Raw genomic sequence first — 21,407 nt, forward strand, 5'->3', positions numbered from 1 at the left:
GACGAAAAAAATGAGTAAACAAAGTGCTCGTTACATAATCAAAAAATTAAATAGACATACTATGAGAAGATAAAATATAATTTGCAATTTTAATGGTATACTGTTTTAATCAACTAGTGATTAAATGTTTTATTTAATTATATTGTTATAATTTAATTTTTAATTGTTACCTTTAAAAAATTTCGTTGTAGCTCCAATTATGTCCCACTAGCAAAACCGGTGATAAAACCACAGCTTAAGTAAAAAACAGCTCGGACAGTGTAGCGTGCCGCTTTGAATTTTTTACGCTCGGATTTGCGATTCGAAAGAGGGAGAACACTAGAGCGGCGAGCTCTCTCGCCACAACGAATAGCCGCGTAAGCGTCAGTAAGCCAGAGATGTATTAAAAAAAAATTACACGTGACGTAAAAAAATATTCGACGGGTGCTAGAACATAATTTAGATACACGTTTTTTAAATTGTTGACTTTAAATAAATATGCATTCTCAAAGAAAAACATTTAAAAAACAAATTAATTAATTTATTTCTAGAAATAACAGCAAAATGAAATAGGTACATTGCCATTGATTGCTTATAGTTATTTACGAATGTTTCCAAATTAGGTGCTTTCGGTTTTTGTTTGCTACATTTAAATTCTTGTTAATATTTTTTAAGGTATAATAAATTCTAACTTTTACGTATAATTTTAACAAAAAATACATTATAGGAAAATTTTGACAATGATGGTTGAATTTAATTGTCTGAAATAATTTAACGAATTTACATAATATATTTTCATTTAAGGAAAGTTCTTCAAAATTGTTCTGAAAAATAGCCTCCATTGAGGACACTAAATAAAAAAATGGTCACTTGGCATTAGCAAGCCTTCAAATAAATGGTCTTTATCGTTTTGAAAAGCTCTAAAGTGTGAATATACTTTTGAATTGAACATTAATTTTGAATTGAATTGAAAATTAAACAGACTATATTTTGAATTATGTCCATAATTATTTGTGCAACCAGCAGCCGCACATCCCGGAAAACCTTTTCCCATTCCAACAATAAAAATAAAAGCACAAATACCTCTGGTTAAATATAAGAAAAAAATCGAATTAAAATCTTCCGTAATACGGCCCTACTCGTCACGGTAGAAGTTATGCATCGACTGAATGAGGCTGACTGTCGCTCGCTTAATTCAGTTAAGCATCGTCGGAGTGGGGCGTTTTAAATTCGAGCGTGGGAAAATTGGCGAGTGTCCAAGCTATATTATTCTGTAAGCTGTGATAAAACTATGCTCGCTACCGTAGTTGAACTCATCTAAAAATTGTTTTTTAACTGGAATAATAAATTATAATGCAAGTTAGACCTTCTGAAGGTATCAAAATATTTACCTTTTTTTTTGTTTAGAATTTCCTCAAATTATACTTTCAACACTTAGAATCATTATATACTAATTTTTTCAAAAAATGTCTATACCTATGTGGCGGATTCATCTATCCAAAAAAATCCTTTATGGGTATTTCGCCACTGCACTGCAAGAAAAATCTACAAAATAAAATAGTTATTTTTTGTAAACTTCTGCGTTAAACCTAAACGGACGTTGCTTGTCAGAAGTTGTGTTTACAGAAGGAAGGAGCATAATGGTATCCATGTATTCATGCATGGTGGGCGGAAAAAGCTCTCTAGGGTGGGGATCCTTGACAGTTCTGTTTGACGATTCATTTGACACATTTGAATTTGATTTGAAATTTTGTGGATTTGTCAGTCTTTACGGAGCTTATTTTATGTTATTTATTATTTATTCTACTACTGATAGTTGTATAAAGGTAGTAAATCTAGATTTGCTACCTATATACATACGTGTTGTAAACCGATCATTTATGAAATTCACTTAAATTAACTAAATTATATATTTTCTTGCATTTTAGCTTTTATTTACTACTTGTCAAAGATCAGATGTCAAAGAATTTTGATACGTTAATTTGACTTACCTGCTTCAGTAGCGTATCGGATGTTTGTGTTAATAAATACTTATTATAACTTATCTATTTTTATTAGAATTATATATTTTTATAACAATTTTAATAACTACCAACATTTATTCACAACGTAAAATAAAATAACAAATTATTGAGTCTACCCCACGTCTACCCTACGTCATAGTTTTACATTTGTTAAATAAAATTAGAACGGCACTGATAAACCGGAATTTAAGTCGGCCATATTTGAGGCCCATCGCGGTGTACCTAAGATTTTTGATATGCTCCTTCCTTAGTCTTCTTATTCAAAGCTGTAAATCTTCGAGGCTGTAAAAGAAGTATACGGCCCAACTAAGAACGTAAGCTGCCCAATCAAGGCACAAAACGGTGAACTTCTAAAAGAGGAAGAGCAAATCAGAAATCGCTGGAAAGAGCATTACAGCCATATCCTTAACCAAGACAATATCCCCAATATGGAAGCACTAAACACCTCAGTATAACAGCATTGATGTATTAGATTTCCCAGTAACGGAACAGGAAATAAGGGCCTCCATAAAACAACTTAAAAACAACAAATCGGCTGGCTGTGACGCGATTCCAGCGGAAATCTATAAGTGTGCAAGCAAAGAACTTATTGGTCATCTTAAGGCTCTCTTCGATGTCATATGGGAAAGCGGAGAGGTACCTCAGGACTTTCGCAACGCGAATATAGTAAATATATTTAAGAACAAAGGAAGTGCATCAGATTGCGGAAACTACCGAGGAATTTCACTACTGGTTATCGGAGGTAAAGTTCTCGCAAAAATTATGTCAAACCGCCTGCACCCACATATAGAAAAAATCCTCCCAGAATCGCAAATGGGCTTTCGCACCAACCGCGGTACCGTTGATTCCATATTTTCCGTCCGCCAACTACAGGAAAAAGTAAAGGAACAGCAGAGTAAACTTTATGTTCCATTCATCGACCTAACGAAAGCCTTCGACTCTGTAAACAGAGATGCACTTGGGCAATTATGCAAAAGTTCGGAGTGCCCAACAAATTTCTTAGTGTGTGTAAAAGCCTCCATAACAACAAGTCGAGAGTGTCACATCATGGATCACTGAACGATCCCTTCCTGACAAATACAGGAGTTAGGCAGGGATGTGTTCTAGCTCCTCTCCTATTCAACATATTCATGGCAGCGCTCTCTATTATAGTGGACAGCAAACTGCAGGAGAGAGGAATGGGTATTAGATACAGGTATGACGGCGGTCTGTTCAACATAAAAAGACTCAGGGCAAAAACACGTATAAAATTCATCACAGAACTCCAATACGCTGATGACTGCGCTCTAGTTGCAAATACGTTACAGCAATTACAGGAAATCCTGAACACATATACCTGGCCATACGAGACTTTGAGCCTTAAACTGAACATCGATAAAACAAAAATCATGTGCACTCCCGCGGAAAATCATAACAGCGCTATAAAAATCGGAGAAGAACTATTGGAATATGTATCGGAATTTAATTACCTCGGCAGTTTGATTTCGGAAAAGGCAAATATCGACTCTGAAATTCAGCACAGAATCAGCAGCGCCTCAAGAGCATTCTGGAAATTAAAAGACAGGGTTTTCTACAATCATGACTTGAGCACAAAAACGAAACTTGCAGTGTATCGAGCAGTAATAATCCCCACCATGTTATATGGAAGCGAAACCTGGGTGCCGTACCGCCGGCACACGAGCGCATTAAACAAGTTGCAACAGAGACACCTTAGACAACTTTTAAGAATCAAATGGTACCACCATGTCTCAAACGTATCAGTCCTTAAAAAAGCAAGCTGCGAGAGCGCTGAAGTCATGATTACTAAATCTCGCTTAAGATGGGCTGGCCACATATGCAGGATGCAAGAAAACCGCCTACCGAAGTCTCTTCTTTACGGTGAACTTGTAGAGGGTAAGAGGAAACCGGTGGACAACTTAAAAGATACAAGGATGTTGTTCATGAAAACTTAAAGGGGATAAGTATGCAGCATCAGTGGGAGGAAGCAGCGCACAATAGAACGCAATGGAGGAGAATTGTAAATTCAGTTAATAACGACAACCAAAAACTAAAGAGGCAACAAAGTAATGAGATTTTTGAATGTCCGGAGTGCGGAAGAGAGATAACATCACGTATCGGGCTTTTCAGTCACAGAAAAGCTCATGACAGGAAACGCCTTGCGTAACCATCTTTTGATGCGTGTCAAATACTCGTCAGCGAGTAACGGCAGTAGTAGTAGTAGTAAACCTTTGAATATATCAAAAATCTTAGGTACACCGCGATGGGCCTCAAATATGGCCGACTTAAATTCCGGTTTATCAGTGTCGTTCTAATTTTATTTAAAAAATGTAAAACTATGATGTAGGGTAGACGTGGGGTAGACTCAATAATTTGTTGTTTTATTTTACGTTGTGAATAAATGTTGGTAGTTATTAAAATTGTTATAAAAATATATAATTCTAATAAAAATAGATAAGTTATAATAAGTATTTATTAACACAAACATCCGATACGCTACTGAAGCAGGTAAGTCAAATTAACGTATCTAAATTCTTTGACATCTAATCTTTGACAAGTAATAAATAAAAGCTAAAAATGCAAGAAAAATATATAATTTAGTTAATTTAAGTGAATTTCATAAATGATCGGTTTACTACACGTATGTATATTATATAGTCACTTACTAGCGAAAAGTTGTTCCATTATTTCACTCAATTTTGCCGAGATCTACCGCACGCTACACAACCAACTATTTTAGAGTCTTTTTCGATAAATCGCGATAGTGTCACTGTTAATTTAAGTTCTGCCACAATTTCCATCTAGATTTACTACCTTTATACAACTATCGGTAGTAGAATAAATAATAAATAACATAAAATAAGCTCCGTAAAAACTGACAAATCCACAAAATTTCAAACATTGCCTGGAAACTTATATGGTGAAATTTTGATAAAATAATTTAGTACTCACTAAAAACACGGTATGTCGCTAGTGGTAGGAAAAATAATTTTTAGAGGTTACTAGTTTATTTGGTTGCCTGTGATATGCATATACAGGGTGTTTCCTAATTAATCTAAAAAATAAAAAATCGTTAGAAAACGGCTTAAGGCGGGCTCTTAATAACTATATTTATTTTTTTCTCGGCAACCGTTTGATGAACAAGAAAAACTCAAAAGATCAATTTTGTTGAAAAAGGATGGCCAGTCAAGAAAAAAATATTTTTTCTTTAAAAAAGCAGTAGTGTACCATTTATTTTAAGCAAAATATCGATTTTTTTTTTAATTTTTAACACACTGTAGATCAGAAAGGAAGTACTTTAGACCTAATGGTTATATAAACATTGTTTTAAGAACACATGAGGAATCACACCACAATTTTTTAGACTAATTAGAAAACACCCTGTATATTGTCAACTTGACAATGATTGTTGATAAATCAAAAAATACCTTTTCTGTGAAAAAAACCCGATTTTCGCAAGAAAAATTTTGGTTTTTATTGAATTTGGGCCTACGTCTGCAAATACTGGTATGTTTTTTAATATTCTATCTATCTAAATTTTAAATATCATAGTCAGAAATAGTTTTATTATTTATTAACTGTAAAAATGGTATACTTATAAGTTTCATCAAATATTGTGAGTTACTTTCTACCTTGTAGTCAAAATTTATATTTAATAAACTGTAAAATATATATTATATTCTTATGTTTTATTAAAGTTACTCTGATATACTAATATATCAGTGTAACTTTAAAACTAAATCCTTTGAAATCAAATATAAACATAAAAAATATTTACAGCAGAAAAGGCGAAGGCGCTGGGTTAAACGTAGTCTCTACTAAGAACACGGAGGGGCGCTTTGACCCAAAATTTTACTATTAAGTTTCATATCTATCTTAATAGAAGATTATTTTCTTTTATCTATGATTTCAAATCAAATTCAAATGTGTCAAATGAATCGTCAAACAGAACTGTCAAGGATCCCCACCCTAGAGAGCTTTTTCCGCCCACCATGCATGAATACATGGATAGCATTATGCTCCTTCCTTTGTCTTCTTATTCAAAGGTTTACAGTAATAAAAATTTGCCTAACAAAGAAAAAAATGCTTAACGTTTCGGAAAGTTTTCTCTTTCCGTCGTCGGAAGCAAAAAAAAATATAAAGAATCAAGTAAAAAACAATTTAAAATATTTAAATTGAACTATTCGAGAACACTTTACTTTTTAAAACAGATACGTCTACAACATAGACAAACAAATAAAAAGAGACTGACAAATCCCATGGTAAAGAGTGGGACCGCGTTCCCGTAGCGCAACTCAGAATAACAATTTTGAAACCAATTAGCAGGACCATGGCAGAACGTACGTCTTTATTGCTGTCTTTCTTTATTATGTGTGCTTTATATGAAAAAGAAAGAGATAGGTATAAAACGTATCGTAAGACATTATCGCACATTCTGGCTGGCGGAAAATTTAAATTAGCCATTATTAATAGTATTCTTTCATTCTGAAACTGAAAATTTTCACTCAAGGGAACGTGGTGGGAATAAATCAGTTTAAGTGAAAATTTGCAGTTTCTTTCAGAACGAAAGAATTCTACTATTATAAGGGAAATTATAAAAAAAGCAAAAAATGTACTGTTTTATAAACATATTTATTTATACATAAAAATAAATAAACTTTTTATAATGTAATAACAAAAAATAACAGTGTTTATTCCACCCACCTACCAATTTTAAATGCAGAAGAACTGACTGTTGCAGGAAACGATCGGCCAATTTTTTTAAAGGGCATTAAAAATCTCGTTTTCGAAAAAAACTGCCTAATTGCAATAACAAAGTGAATATCCAAGCAAAGAAGACTTTAAGAGAATCATGATCCTGAACCAATTTCAAGTCCAGCTTTAATCCTAAAACAAAAGTAAAATAGGTATATTAATAAAGTTTCTGGTTACTATAAACCAGCTATAAACTACCTACCCCAAAAATGAAAAAAATTAATTGTATTAATTTGTTATGTTAAGAGATGTTCCAAATATTTTTGACACTACTACTTCTACTTTTTTCTTAATAAGATGATAAATATAACATACTTACTTTTATTTTACCGGGTGTCTTTAACATATCTATCAGAGAAAGGGGGCACCAATACATATAGAAAATAGATGATACTGGCTCCTGCAGCAAATAAAATAACAAATAGTATAACGTAAAATTATAAGTAACAAATTATAAATACCTATATGGAACAAAGGAATTTGTTCCCTATCCATATTCATAAGTCAATAAAATGGAGAGTTTAGAAAAAAGGTAAATCACCAAAAGAAAAATTAACAAACATGACGAATTGTCATGATGTTGTCATCTTGGTTGTCATGATAACGAAAACGAAAGGCGATTGTTATAATTTCTATTTAGAAATTACGTTTTATATGGCTGCTTCTTTCTCTCTTGTTATATTAGAATGAGATAGTGGGCCCAATAGTCGCAATGCGCAGATCAACATAAATAGAACGAAATTTTGCGTTCTGAGTTGCGCTACGGGAACGTTGTCCCTCTCTTTGCCATTTAATTTGCCAGTCTCTTTTTACTTGTTTGTCTATGGTCTACAAGAAATCGTTGACGTTCTGTTAAAATGACATTATATTAAGTTAAACTTCAAAATTAACAATTACTACGTGATAACAATTACTTAATAAGGTAAAACCAAAAAGCCCAAACTTTCTGTATGATTATTTTTAAATTTTACGTATGTTATGTTTATTTATGTTATGTTCTTTAAAATCAAAGAAGCGATTGCCATACATTACTAACATCTACAGAGCATGAGCAATACATTTATTTTTATTAGATTGAATTAAAAAAGCCTCTTTTATTTTTCTTTTAGAGGCTATCTCTTCTTTCATTATAATTTTGGCGTTATTAAAATTTATTCTGTGCCCTGTGTCCCATGAATACTGACAAATCTTAGATTTGTGAAAATCTCCCTTTCTTAAATAATCTTTATGTTCTTTAATTCTAACGTTTAAGGGTCTAGATGTTTCACCAATCTAAAATTTATCGCATTCACAGGGTATTTGGTATATTACTATTTTTTTCGTCTACTCGCCATTTAAACCTGTGTATTTGTATGTGTTCGTTATTTACGATATTCCCGGGCGGTAGCAGCACCGGCGGAGAATGCACCAAGCCTATACAAAATTCTCAAGTTATTTATTCTAAGAGCTACAGATGCCCGATGCACTATTGCCGGACCCTGTATTTAGGAATAGGGAAATACACTTTTAACAGGCTGCCAATCAAAAAGTTACCGCAACTATGTTTAATAATAATAATAAATGATTTTGGAGACGATATTACGTTCATAAAATTTGTTGACCATTTATATGTCAAATTAGAGCTCTTTTTTAAAAAGAAGTAGAAAAAGGACTCAAAGTCTCGGTCTCAACGTTTATTATTAAGTTAAACAGTGACACGTGTTTTGCTCATATGAGCATCATCAGACAAATAAAATTAAAGTCAATCCACACACACGTTCACCATTTTACATTTATTATTTAGATATATTCATTATAATCTAACCTAACAACGCTTGTGTTGTTTTAATATGTAAAATGTGAACGTGTGTATGGATTGACTTTAATTGTATTTGTCTGATGATGCTTGTATGAGCAAAACACGTGTCACTGTTTAATTTAATATAAACGTTGATGATAAATATAAACGTTGAGACCGAGACTTTGAGTCTTTTTTTACTTCTTTTTAAATTAACCAGGTCTCTTTGAGTAGAATGGACGCCTTCTTTAAAATTATTTTTGTCATACGCTCCCAAAAACAGCTATTTTACGGACTCATTTCAGTCCGTAAAATGTTTCTTTTTCGGCCTAGGCCGTAAAGGTCGTCATGGCAACCTTTATGGACTAAAATGTCTAAATTCGTTATTTGGTTGTTTTATTTTGTCATTCGAAATTTGTCACAAAATCACATAAAATTATACATATATTTATAATTAAATTATTAAATACTAACAATATCAAAAGCTAAGTTATTTGTTTAAAGTAAGTACCTAGGTACTTACTTTTTCGTGGAAATAATTTAGCAATACATCTTCATTTACAACGAATACGCCATTTTTGTCTTTCCATTCATTAAAAACATCATATTCTTTCTGGTAAATGGCACGAGACTTCACAGGAAGTAAATCCAACACGATTTCTTTGGCCTTATTAGCAATATGTTCGGGATTTTGGAACATTTTAAAATTGTTGATGAATTTGTGTGATTTTGTGACAAATTTCGAATGACATGTCAAAATGCGATGAAATAAACAAACTCGTTACTAAGATATGAATTTATAAGCCAACTTTTTCAAACATTATAATTTCAAATATGGAAAATTTGCAAATATGCGTTCTAAAAAACTGTAAAAAGCGTATGACAAAAAATAGTGTATGTAACACGTACCTAAATTATGTTTTTTAGGACTCATCTACTATTTCGGACTCGGCTAACGCCTCGTCCGCAAACAGTAATGATTCGTCCTAAAAAACATCATTTTAGGTACTAGTTACATAAATAGCTATTTTATTCTCTGCATGATGTTATAAGGGTGTCTATCAAAAAGTTGTCGCAAATAGGGGTTGCCAGTGTCGAGAGGGTGGTAAAGCAACCATACACCGATTCCTAACGAACCGTCCAATTATCGGTTTTTTAGGGTATTCAGAAAATTAAAAGCCATCATGAAAAGATTGCTGCTATGGAACTAGAGTTAGGAATTCAAACTGACGAATTCCAGACAGACCTAAACTTTGGTTTAGTACATGTTGTCTACAGATGGGCAAATCACGAGGTACCATATTGTAAATTAATTTTATATTTTAATGAAAAATGAATTTTTAGGAGTTTTCGGAAATAATGAAACTTACTGATATTCAGGAAGGTATCATAGTCAGATGTATCCAACAGCTTAACGAAACTATAATAGACGTCAGGGATGCGGCAAAAATTATCGGAGATCCGGCATTGCAAAAGAAAATGGAAGATGCCTCTGCTAGTATTAAGAGAAATATAGTTTTTGCCGAAAGTTTGTACACACAGGATTTTAAACTGTAATAAATAGTAATTTTTTTAATTGTTCTATTATTATACATACAATTCAGTCAAAAGAAAAATACTAAAATTACAAATTTTCTGATCAAATGAAAATGACGTCACAATATGGATATTACAATGTTGAAATGAATTCTAAACAAAATGAAAGCTTTCTTAGGAACTTATATGATAGTTATTAGGTTTGACATTTTAAATAATTCATGTACAGCTGGCTGTGACGTTTCAATAATCAAATTTGATCACCTGGCATGAGATTGATGGTTGGTTCATATTTCCAGTATTAGTCCTAACCTTACCCTTAATATTAGCTCTAAGAAATTATCCGTAACACCTTAAGAAAATGTCGTTCATACTTTTCACACTTGTCTAAGAATATTCTAGTGTGCGCTTGGGCACACTTGAAACATGTTTTGAGTTAAAGTAATGTTCTGAATGATAATCTCAATAATAACATTCAGGGTGCATCCACGTCATCCTAGAAAAAGCGGAACGGCGCTGGCGTATCGGCGTAACGACCTTGTATCGATTTTCAGCAATAGCCAATAGAATTGCCGGAAATCGATACAAAGTCGTTACGCCGATACGCCGTTCCGCTTTTTCTAGGATGATGTGACTCTCACTTATTTGTGAATAAGGAAAATAATTATTTCTAGACTAAAAAATAAGCAATTATTAACATTTGAAGGTTCCAGGGGGAAAACATGGTAAAGACAAATTTCTTAATTTTAGGGTTTTACAATATAGTAGCTCTAACTGGCCCCTACAAAATGTATAAACTCTGCAGGGCGATAAACTGTTAAATCCTAAGATATATGCCTATTAAAATATATATATACTACAGGGAAAGAACCTGAACCACCAGCCGTCCTGGCCTCTCCTGTAAAATCAGTAAAATGGCGGTCATCATGGTTTCCCCTGGACCCTTCATTTATAAACCGTCAAATTCAATGCCAAAAATTATTTGGAAAATTCTAAAAACCTTTAGTTTTAAGCATGCGCCAATCAATTTTGAATTGGCATTAGCCCTAAGGTTACCTGGTGATCAAGTTATATAATCAGCCCCCCGCCTCTCTCAAGATATTATCGAGAAATGTATTCAAAATAACTGTAAAAAATACAGTGCTACAACGCGTCATCTATAGTGTGGACGAATTTCTTGATCTAGACTTGGGAGAGGTAACAGCCGCAGGGTCTGTTTAATGTTAAATAAACACAGACTGGTTTAGTATTAGGTTTTAAGCTTTAATGTAATGTACTGTTTCCTATTTTTATAAGATTTTAGTGTAATTATTAATTATTTGTACTATTTTTATTTTGTTTGTTCTACATATGTATTTATGTTTAATTATCTTTGATTTTTTTGACATGTTTTGTCTATCTAAGAGTATAAAATAACCCACCCCATGTTTCTTAGGACCCATTAGGACTAAGACTAATGTTAATATTACTATATTACTATACTGATTTTTGATTTTGATTGATTTAATATTGATGCGCTTTGGAACCATGACCGCTAGAGTTTGGTAACAGTAATTCATATTTTTGGGATTAGGACTAATGTTAGGTGTTAGGGTTAAGATCGGAAGCATGAACCCACCATAATTCCATACAATGAATAGATTTTATTCATTCAGTCCTATAATCCACAACATATTCACTCCGGCTCTTCCCAGGTTAATTCTTCCTAACATTCCTTGTTCTAATTTATTCACATGGTAAATAAAAAATAAAATACTGTGGAACAGGTTATTATAACCCTAAAAAAATAACCGTCCATTAAGCAAATACATTTGACAAGTGTGGGAAAAATACCTTAACCATTTCAAACATTTTTTCCCCAACTACTACTCTGTAGTGGGGCGGTTTTTCAGTCACTTCTTGTATAAAAAGACTATTGGGCGTCAATGTTGGGACTTTATCAATGGACTTAATATAGTAATGGCCACTAAAAGATTTTGTATCGGGCATGTTAGGTGATGGCATCAGTTGAGTGTCAAGGTAGGAAGCTAAAAGATGCATAACAATCTGCAGAAAAGAAATTGTTTGTTAGATGACAATGTATCATTAAAATGAATAGTCTTTTTCTTGCTTACTGAACAGTCTGTGGGTAGCGAATCATCCCAATTCTTTCCATTGTAGTTTCCTCCACCAGTCCACCTAAATTCACTCATACAACCACCTCTTGACAGTTCTCTAATTCTTTTCAACAAGTAATCTTGATTGGGATGTAGTTCCAAGAAAGGAATTATTGTGGATAGAGAAGGTATAAAATGAGTAATCTGACTCTGAAATAAAATGAATTAAAAAAGAAAATTTACAAAGTATTAATATTACCATTTGAGCAGTTTTTCTGAGTCTATCCAGACCTACTGCACCAATTCTGATGTCTATCATGCCATGTTTTTCTAGAAACTCATTTATAACATCGAACTCCTTAACCAAGCGCTCTAAAATAGTTTGAGATATCCACTAAAAGATGTAAAAAGGTTAAAACTGTCATTGAAAATATTATAAGTGCACTAACAATTCTTAAGTTCTCATTCCATTGTGTTAAAGCTACAGTATCTACATTGATTCGAGTCCAAACTTCAAGTGCTGGCACATTGCCAGCTGCTTTATCCTCAGATTTTGATGAAGGACTACTAGCTACAATATAGTATTTTAAAATTATTTGTGAACAATTATATGCATACCGGGTTATGCATCGGCTCAGGACATATTATGACATCCCATGTAAATTTTAAAGGTGTGGATTATTGGCTCGACTATTGATTTTAGAAGAAAGTTTCTATGAAACTTTTTAATGTACTGGATTAGATCAGGCTACTTATCAACTATGAAACTGCTCTGCTTAGTCATTTTTAAGTTATTTGCAAAATTATTATATTAAAATATGACAATGACATTGATATATTTTTGAAGCATTGAAGTATAAACATAAAACATTTTTGTGCTATGAAATAAAGTACGAAATATTCAATTAAAATGAAAGTCACTATGATAAAATGATACTATGGCGCAAATCTATACCAACAAATATTTTGTAATTTTTTTATCATTAATTCTTTCCATTATATTGCAACAAAAGTTTCAACGATAACAGTTTATACATTTCTGGGGGCTGGAGTGTTTTACCGTTGTAGAAATTACATTTTTTAAGGACCTAATTTTGCAAATAACTTAAAAGGGCTTAGCAGAGGAGTTTCACAGTTGATCAGGAGCCTGATCTAATCCAGCGCTTTAAAAAGTTCTACTCAAAGTTTCTTCTAAAATCAATAGGGATTACCTATTGTCCTGAGCTCATGCATAACCCAGTGTATATATTTTTTGTATTTACTTGGTGATTGTGTAGAAAGCTGGTATTGACTCTTCTTCAAGAATGAAGTCATGTCTTTAGCAGTTTTAGTGATAGGATGGCTCCAAAATAAGCTCAGTAGATTGGTAGGATGCTGAGATTTGTTTGCCAACTTATTAGCCTATAAATATAATTAATACTGATGTTTCTTAATAAAATAAATACATTACATTTTCTACTTCTTCGTAGTCTTTTAAAAATTGATTTAGACTATCTTCATCCTCAATGTTTTCCACTGTAGATATATTATGATAAGTTGATATTGGGGATTGAGGAGATTTACTAAAAAAATTTGAAGATTTTCTGTTCGACACATTGGAATATTGAGATTGGTTCAGATCTGGTGTTCCCTTATGATAAACCCATGATGGGGATTGCATAGAATAGTTTACACTCATACCTATAAAAATAACTACTAAGTAAATACAATATACCTATTAGCAATATTTTAAAAATTACTGTCATTGTGTGAAACATTCGATCTCCAGCTTAATTGAGAAGCATTTACTGTTGAATGTAGAGCAGGTGATGGCACAGGACTTGGTAAATTGGAATTTGTCTTCAAAGGAGTTATGATTTTGTAGTTAGGATCTAAATAATACAGAAATTAAGGTATTAGAAAAAAAGGTAGATACATTTGATTACCTGAATCTTTCACTCCTAATAATTTCTTTTGTTCCAAATTTATATGTATTTGATCAGTAGATGTAAAATAAAGTTTAGTAATTTTCCCCAAGTAAAAAAGCACATTTAAAGTAAAAATTATAACTAGGCTGTATTCTATATAATGATAATAATTCAAATACATAGGACAAGTTTGGGATCTGCAAAATGACTGGTTTTAATAAATAGAGTAAGAAAAGAAACATAACTTACAAATCATATACCAAAAGAGAAAGGACTACAGTATTTACAATGAACCAAAACAAACTGTCTTTGATTTTATGTCTTTTTCTGTTTAAAATTAAGCTCCTCTCTAATATTCCTGATGTATTTCCTTCTGTAAAGCTAGTATTTGGTCTATGAAAAAATCAGATATTATGATGTTATATATAGAACAAGAAATAAATATACTTACGGACTCATGGTAGATTGTGTATCTTATTTATTAGTTCCCAGCAAGAAAATAATAATGCCGTGATAATAGCTTATGAGTAAAGCGCAAGGTTAAAAATAGTTTAAAGTACTGTATTATTTATATTTTTTAATAGTAGTATATTTTTTAATAGTTAATTTTTTAACAGTTTAAATTTTGACACTTTACACTTATTATTTTGTGATTGTGGTTTATGGTTTATATCCGTTTATATCAGGTTTAAATGGTTTAAATCAAGTTCATATCAAGTTTATACCAGAGAACTTAGGGTGCATCCACACCAGGGTTCGGAAAACTACATGTTACTTTTAAAAACTACATAAACTACATTACATGTAGTTAATGTAGTTTATGTAGAGGGTGTAGTTTATGTAACATATGTAGTGTTGGGAAAATTCGAATTAAATAATACGACTAATTCGATAGTAAATTAAAACTAACTAATTCGAATTATCTTTTTCGATATAATCGAGATAAAAATTAGTAGTATTTTATATTATATCTGTGGTTAACCATAAATGAACCTTTGAATAAGAAGTTTAATAGTGTACTTAAGCCATAGAGGAACTAATATTTCTCTATGTTTTGGGATTTTGGGTTGGCTATAAAATGACAAAAATTCATTGTTCAGGCCAGATAGTCATAGTAGCTTAGGCCTTTAAATTAATAAAAAAAAAATAATTGTCAATATGTCAAGCCGTGATCACAAAATAGAAATCAACCAGAAGGTTGACTCCCAAAATGCGCGCGAAACGGTGGCTAACCTAAAAAATCCTTTTATGGTTGTTCTGGGTGTGAATATGATAATCTGAAATCAGCTGGGTTTACTGTTTAGATTTTTCACAACTCAAAAGTCCATAAAATAAAGGGACGTGTTCAATCTGCTCTTTAATTACACAACCACAGAATATACTAACGAAAAAGAAGCCCAAGTTCCTTGTAATAAATCGGTTCCATTTTCGTAACGCCATCTCTCGACATAGCTGACATTATAGGTTAGCCAAAGGGGTGCGGGGCCGGGGGGAATTGTAAAATACACTTTTTTATTTTAATTATTTTTATTCGCTATTTGCAATTTTATTTTTAAAACATATTATGTGAAACAATCACATAATATGTCTTAAAAATAAAATTACAAACACAAACAAAAGGAATTAAATAATCTGAAGTTTATTGATAAAAAGTTAGGCTATGCAAATTCATAAGTATATATTAAGTATAACCTCTTTGGTATAACATTGTTAAACAAACATTAACAAATCATAACATATCAGATCATAGAACTAAAAAAAGTACTATTACATAAAAACAGGTGATACAATACTTCAAAATTAATTTTAACATAATATCAAAACCGAAAAATCAAACTGCAAACACAACCACACTTATCACAACAGAAATTAACACACACTTCCGCGGCAAATGTCCAAGAAAGACTGATCATTCTGATAGGCATAAAATAATTAACTAGAAAGAAGTGTCAACTCTGTGTTAAATCGTGGAAACACGATACGCCACCGAAAGCCTTCGTTGTCGTCTGGAGAACTAATTTTCCAATTGACAGGTTGACATGATAAGGACATGATGGCTTAATTTTCATTTCCGTTTCCGGTTATTCAATGGCGGGTCCTCTTTCAGTTCAAATGTATTTTGTATTTTTACTTTTCATAAATAAAACCAAAAATTATTTATTCACATATATTTATTTGAAATATGGAACAACGTGACTAAACAAATATAAAAATATAGAGGATTGTATTGTTTCAATACCAATTAGTTAATTATATGTACTTTTAACGTAAATTAGTTAAGGTATAAGCATGACTTACAGTAATTTGTAAATAAAACACACGTATTCGCAGACTTCAAGGACAGAAAACGGACACAGGAACATGAAAACAGGAGCCTTATACAAAAACCTGAAAACAGAAAAACAATTTTTTTATACTAAAATTAACAATGTAAAAATATCAATAGGTATAAAATATAAATATACTGTTTAAAAAAGCGTCCATTATTCCCAAAGAGACCTGGCTTATAAATCCAAAAAGAAGCAAAAGAGACTTTTTTAGTCGGATAACATAATCAGATTATCAGTCCGATTTATTGCATTATTGACAATAAATCGCACATACTGGAGATAACTAATGTTGGCTATAGTTAACAATGATCTTACCTTGCTGTAAATTGCTTCCATTTTCAGAAAAATCGCCGATCAAAGATATTATAATACCCTTTTCTTGCATCTAAAAAATGTAAAAACAGTGTTTATTTACTACCTATTTTCATATACATGGGACATACCTACTACTGCAGAAACGTCGTTTTCTCCAGGATTCTTCATGTAATATATATTTTATATACTTTATTACCATTATATTTATAAATTTCAGCCGAAATATTAAATTGAACTTCCAAAACAGAAACTAAACGGAATGAATTAAAATGGCGTCGAATATTTTCGAATTTGTTCTAGAACAAATCTGAAGTTGTCTCTGAAACTGAAATCTGTCAATTCTAAACTGTGAAGTTAGACAATAGTTAGACAAAAACAATGCTGTCCTTGTCTAGGCGGCCATACTTGTCGTGAGGAGAATGACAGGAATGACACTAATGACTGTTTCCAATTTTCCTATTTCACTGTCACCCCCTGCTGATAGGTCCTGGTCCGGTCGTAGCTCACGTCGTATTGTCGGTAAGCAAAATCCCTGTCCAAAAATTTTGACGATCAGCGCCATCATCCGTCATAACTGGGAAACTTTTGCTGGAACCATTTTTAATATTTTACTTACATGGCCCTGTACACAACTAAATAATTATTCTACAATAAAATAATTATTGAAAAACACGTTATGTCTTATTTGTCAGCCGATGCCGCTCTTCTTCTTCTTTTCTTCTTGGCACCGATAGACTTCGCTCGGGATTCTATGCACAGCCCTAGTATGGATGGGATTGTCGATATCGATCCGCCACACTTTATGAGCGGGTAACACCTGTCAATGTAGCGGCGTTACCGGTTTAATCAGGGCCGGTCAGGGTTTAGTTGAATTCAAGGATATATAGAATAAGGATATTCGACTGGCCCAAAAAAAACGTGCCGTATTTTGTCGAGGAAGACGATTTCGTCACGACCAATGGGCGTCGAGTATTTGAAATTGAAAACATATAAATTGACGGTAACCTATGTTTTTTGACTCATTTCACTGACAAATGTGATGACGATTGTTATTGTAATTTATAGATCCAAAATCCAAACGTTTTTTGAATAAATAATTTATTTTAAAGTTATTTCCTAGAGGTTTGGTTTGGCCTTCTATATTCTGGTATTTGTCTACTAATAAATAATATCTTATTTTGTATTTCGATGTATGGAAATTCGCAAGTTTTGTATCTGAAGCCGCAAAGAAATTTCGCTCTGTAGTGAGAAAAATGTTATTATATCTTTTTAGACGTGTAGAATTACAAAATTTCTTATTTCAGATGTTCTAAATGTGAGTGCTTAATGTCAAAAATTAAAATATATACTTGAAATATTATTTCAAGTTACATGCTTTGACATTGTTTGGAAGTAAACAAATATTGAAGAAAGTGTTGTGCCTTCACAGAATTTAAATTGGCATTAGGAATAGATTTCCTTGATTTAGTAATGATATTGCTCATAGAAATTGATGATATACTATTTTATATTCACTCGTTCAAGTGCTGATCTATTTTTAAATTGAATATTTATGTAAATATTATGTATAACACGATATAAATAATTTAAGGACATAAGAAATTAATATTTCAAGTGTCAATATTGATTATTTTTCCAGTTTTATTCAAATATATTGAAATTAATATGGAAACAAAAGTTCATAAATATTATTCTTAATAACAAGAATTGAGATTTGGGGATAAGTTTGAAAAGCCATGTCAGAAGAGTAGGATTAAAGACAAGTATTAAGGTAACATATATTTGCATAAGTTTTAATAACACTGACAATTTTATTTGTTTATGTTTATTAATTAAAATTTAGTTGCAATTTATTTCATATTCTAATATTTTTGAGAAAATTTTACTTATATACATACCTGAATATTATGCTGCTTTTTTATTTTAAAGTGTGCCGACTGTGCTGTTATTTTTATACTAGTAATATTGTATACTGTAGGTATCGTATTCATATATAGTTATATATATATATCAGTAGTATAGATACTTACTTTCTTTCTATGCGTACTTATATCCTTTATAGTCTTTCTAAGTGCATATAATACTACTTTTTTAAGAGAAGGCAGTTTTTAATAATCTATTGTTAATTCCCCTAATTCTGTGTCCCCTGGTTCTGCTATACAACAATTATATATTTTTTTATCATTACTGATTTTAAAAGTTTCTTTTCAAAGAATTTGACCATATATTTTTTTTTCAGAGTAATTGGGCTGTTCCTGAACAATATTGAATATAAATATTCAAAAATATGATAAACTGCATATCCTACTAAGTAGATCAATACCAAAATTCCATTAGAGAAATAAGTTAAAATTATGTTTTACTTGTATAATTTTCTTGCTATTTGTCCACCATTATTTGTGACTTAGAAATTAAATAGTCAAAAAGAATTTAGTACCAGTTTTTATTTCCCAAAAAAATTAATTGTTAAATAATTACATATTGCTTAAGATACAGTATATTATATTGTGTTTATAGTTGATAATTCTAGTTCTTAGTTGTTTATAGTTGATAATTAACAATATTTCTGATGTTAGATATTATATTAGATAAAAAATTTAATTACCAACAGCTACCTACCTATGTAGCTGCAGATTATTATATTGTGTAGTAGGTACTGTATAATTCTTTAGTTCAAGAAACAAATATCAGTACAAGTATATAACCAAAAAAATGTTGATGCAAATTCTTTGTATAACATACGTACCCCTATGGTATTCAACTTTTCATTGTTCTTTTAATTAGATCACAATAAGCACATTAATTCGTTTATTAAACAACCAAAACTCTAACTACTTAAATTCACAATATAAATATCACAATAAATGTATAAGCTTTGATCAATTCCTATTATTAATACCTGACGACTTCATACTTTATAACTACCAATGGCTATCCTACTAACACACTAGCCAACTAATAATAAATCTGTTCTAAAAAAATACAACATAAAGACATCGTTATTGCAATAATATAGAAATATATTCCATGTATCATTAACTACCTAGGTATAAATACAATACCCACATCTTCTTTTAAGCGAATAGTGCATTAGGAGGCAGAAATATTGCCTGCATTGTACATCGTACAAATTGGCTAGAATTTATTAATATCCATTGCAAACATTTCTCTTTCAAAGGGTCTAAATGTTTTGTCTTTTTACTGTATCCCTGTAATATGTTATCAATTAACAACAGTTATCAAATATAACCTGGACAATAATAATTGTTTTAACTTTTTTTCAAACTAAACTCTTTAAACAAACTATATAAATAAAATTTATCTCATAACCTAACTTGCTGCTAGAATTTCTTTCTTGTTATTCTATGTTCCTGTATTGTTATTCTTCACATTATCAATTTCTATGAGCAATATTATTACTAAATCAAGGAAATCTATTCCTAATGCCAATTTAAATTCTGTGAAGGCACAACACTTTCTTCAATATTTGTTTACTTCCAAAAAATGTCAAAGCATATAACTTGAAATAATATTTCAAGTATATATTTAAATTTTTGACATGCACTCACATTTAGAACATCTGAAATAAGAAATTTTGTAATTCTACACGTCTAAAAAGATATAATAACATTTTTCTCACTATAGAGCGAAATTTCTTTGCGGCTTCAGATACAAAACTTGCGGATTTCCATACATCGAAATACAAAATAAGATATTATTTATTAGTAGACAAATACCAGAATATAGAAGGCCAAACCAAACCTCTAGGATATAACTTTAAAATAAATTATTTATTCAAAAAACGTTTGGATCTATAAATTACAATAATAATCTCATCACATCTGTCAGTGATATGAGTAATGAGGTGGTAATGAGTCAAAAAACATAGGTTACCGTCATGGTACAAAGAATACAAGGTATGATATTGCGCAGGTTGGTCGCTACGTCACAGGTGATAACAGGCGCTATTGGTCAGCACGCTCCGCGCGCCAGTTCAAATCGTCAAGATATTGTTATAAACCTGTTTTTTTGTTTATATACCGTCATTGAATTATCGCTAAGCAAGTTACTGTGGAGCAGTGCGTAAGGAGTCGGGCTAGGAAGCGAGAGACCGGAGTTCGAATCTCGGCCGGGACATAACTTTTTATTTATTTTTTAAATACTGTTGTATTCTATAGTTTATTTTTGTAGTATAAAAAAAAGAACTATTTATTCTGTTATTTTTTAATCTCCGGTATTAATATAAATTGATTGTTGGTACAATACCTCATTTAATATAAAATAATATTCTACTTTTTGAAATGTATCGGGCCCTAATTGTACCTAAAAGTAATATATTTTTAGTGATATACCATATTGTAAATAAACTATTTAATATTTCAGTCACTTAAAAAGTTAATTCGCATTGAATAATTGCCTACCATTAAGGAAATTTGAGCTATATAATCCTTGATGGGCATATTCTGGGTATGCAAATACTTCCTTTAAATTTTGGGTGTCGTTCAACCGATTTATTCTCAAAACCAGAAACTTCTACATATAAAAAGAAGCAGAGGTCACTAATTATAATAAACTTCACCCTTGGTATTACTTCCACTAATTATAATAAACTTCACCCTTAGAATTACTTCTATCACAATTACAATACGTTCATCTGCATTGGCATTTTCTACTTTTCGATGGGAAACAAT

General features: G+C 31.4%; 2 protein-coding genes and 2 long non-coding RNA genes across 6 annotated transcripts in view; 2 read left to right on the forward strand and 2 right to left on the reverse strand.

Moving 5' to 3' along the window:
* LOC115890370 (helicase SKI2W) overlaps positions 1 to 10,108 on the forward strand; it is a 59,994-nt gene extending 49,886 nt beyond the window's left edge. For both annotated transcript variants that reach the window (XM_030910584.1, XM_030910577.1), the window contains 2 exons: positions 9,692 to 9,826; positions 9,877 to 10,108. In XM_030910584.1, the coding sequence (XP_030766444.1) occupies positions 9,692 to 9,826; positions 9,877 to 10,089 (348 nt within the window). In that variant the 3' untranslated portion in view covers positions 10,090 to 10,108. The remainder of the gene's footprint in view (positions 1 to 9,691; positions 9,827 to 9,876) is intronic.
* The window catches only part of LOC115890430, an 82,572-nt gene extending 63,427 nt beyond the window's left edge, over positions 1 to 19,145 (forward strand). The window contains exon 2 of the long non-coding RNA XR_004051640.1: positions 18,956 to 19,145. This is a non-coding gene — a long non-coding RNA (uncharacterized LOC115890430). The remainder of the gene's footprint in view (positions 1 to 18,955) is intronic.
* On the reverse strand, positions 11,384 to 14,965 carry LOC115890383 (transmembrane protein 209). 2 transcript variants are annotated; one of them, XM_030910606.1, is made up of 11 exons: positions 14,523 to 14,965; positions 14,321 to 14,464; positions 14,090 to 14,268; positions 13,904 to 14,035; positions 13,624 to 13,844; positions 13,427 to 13,565; positions 12,614 to 12,735; positions 12,424 to 12,558; positions 12,183 to 12,374; positions 11,902 to 12,114; positions 11,384 to 11,846 (listed from the first exon to the last, which is right to left on the reverse strand). In XM_030910606.1, exons 1-11 carry the CDS (start codon positions 14,528 to 14,530, stop codon positions 11,712 to 11,714), a joined length of 1,620 nt encoding a protein of 539 aa, XP_030766466.1. In that variant the 5' UTR covers positions 14,531 to 14,965; the 3' UTR covers positions 11,384 to 11,711. The 2 variants fall into 2 exon arrangements, with proteins under 2 accessions (XP_030766466.1, XP_030766457.1); XM_030910597.1 differs by having other exon boundaries at positions 13,615 to 13,844.
* A 362-nt stretch (positions 19,146 to 19,507) lies between the features above and the next one.
* Positions 19,508 to 20,179, reverse strand: LOC115890415. Its single transcript, XR_004051632.1, has 2 exons — positions 19,760 to 20,179; positions 19,508 to 19,688 (listed from the first exon to the last, which is right to left on the reverse strand). It is a non-coding gene; the product is annotated as an uncharacterized LOC115890415 (long non-coding RNA).
* Between the last annotated feature and the right edge of the window lie 1,228 nt (positions 20,180 to 21,407).

Source organism: Sitophilus oryzae, unplaced genomic scaffold (assembly GCF_002938485.1).
Source record: "Sitophilus oryzae breed Bouriz unplaced genomic scaffold, Soryzae_2.0 scaffold_1178_pilon_pilon, whole genome shotgun sequence".
NCBI classification, from domain to species: Eukaryota; Metazoa; Arthropoda; class Insecta; order Coleoptera; family Curculionidae; genus Sitophilus; species Sitophilus oryzae.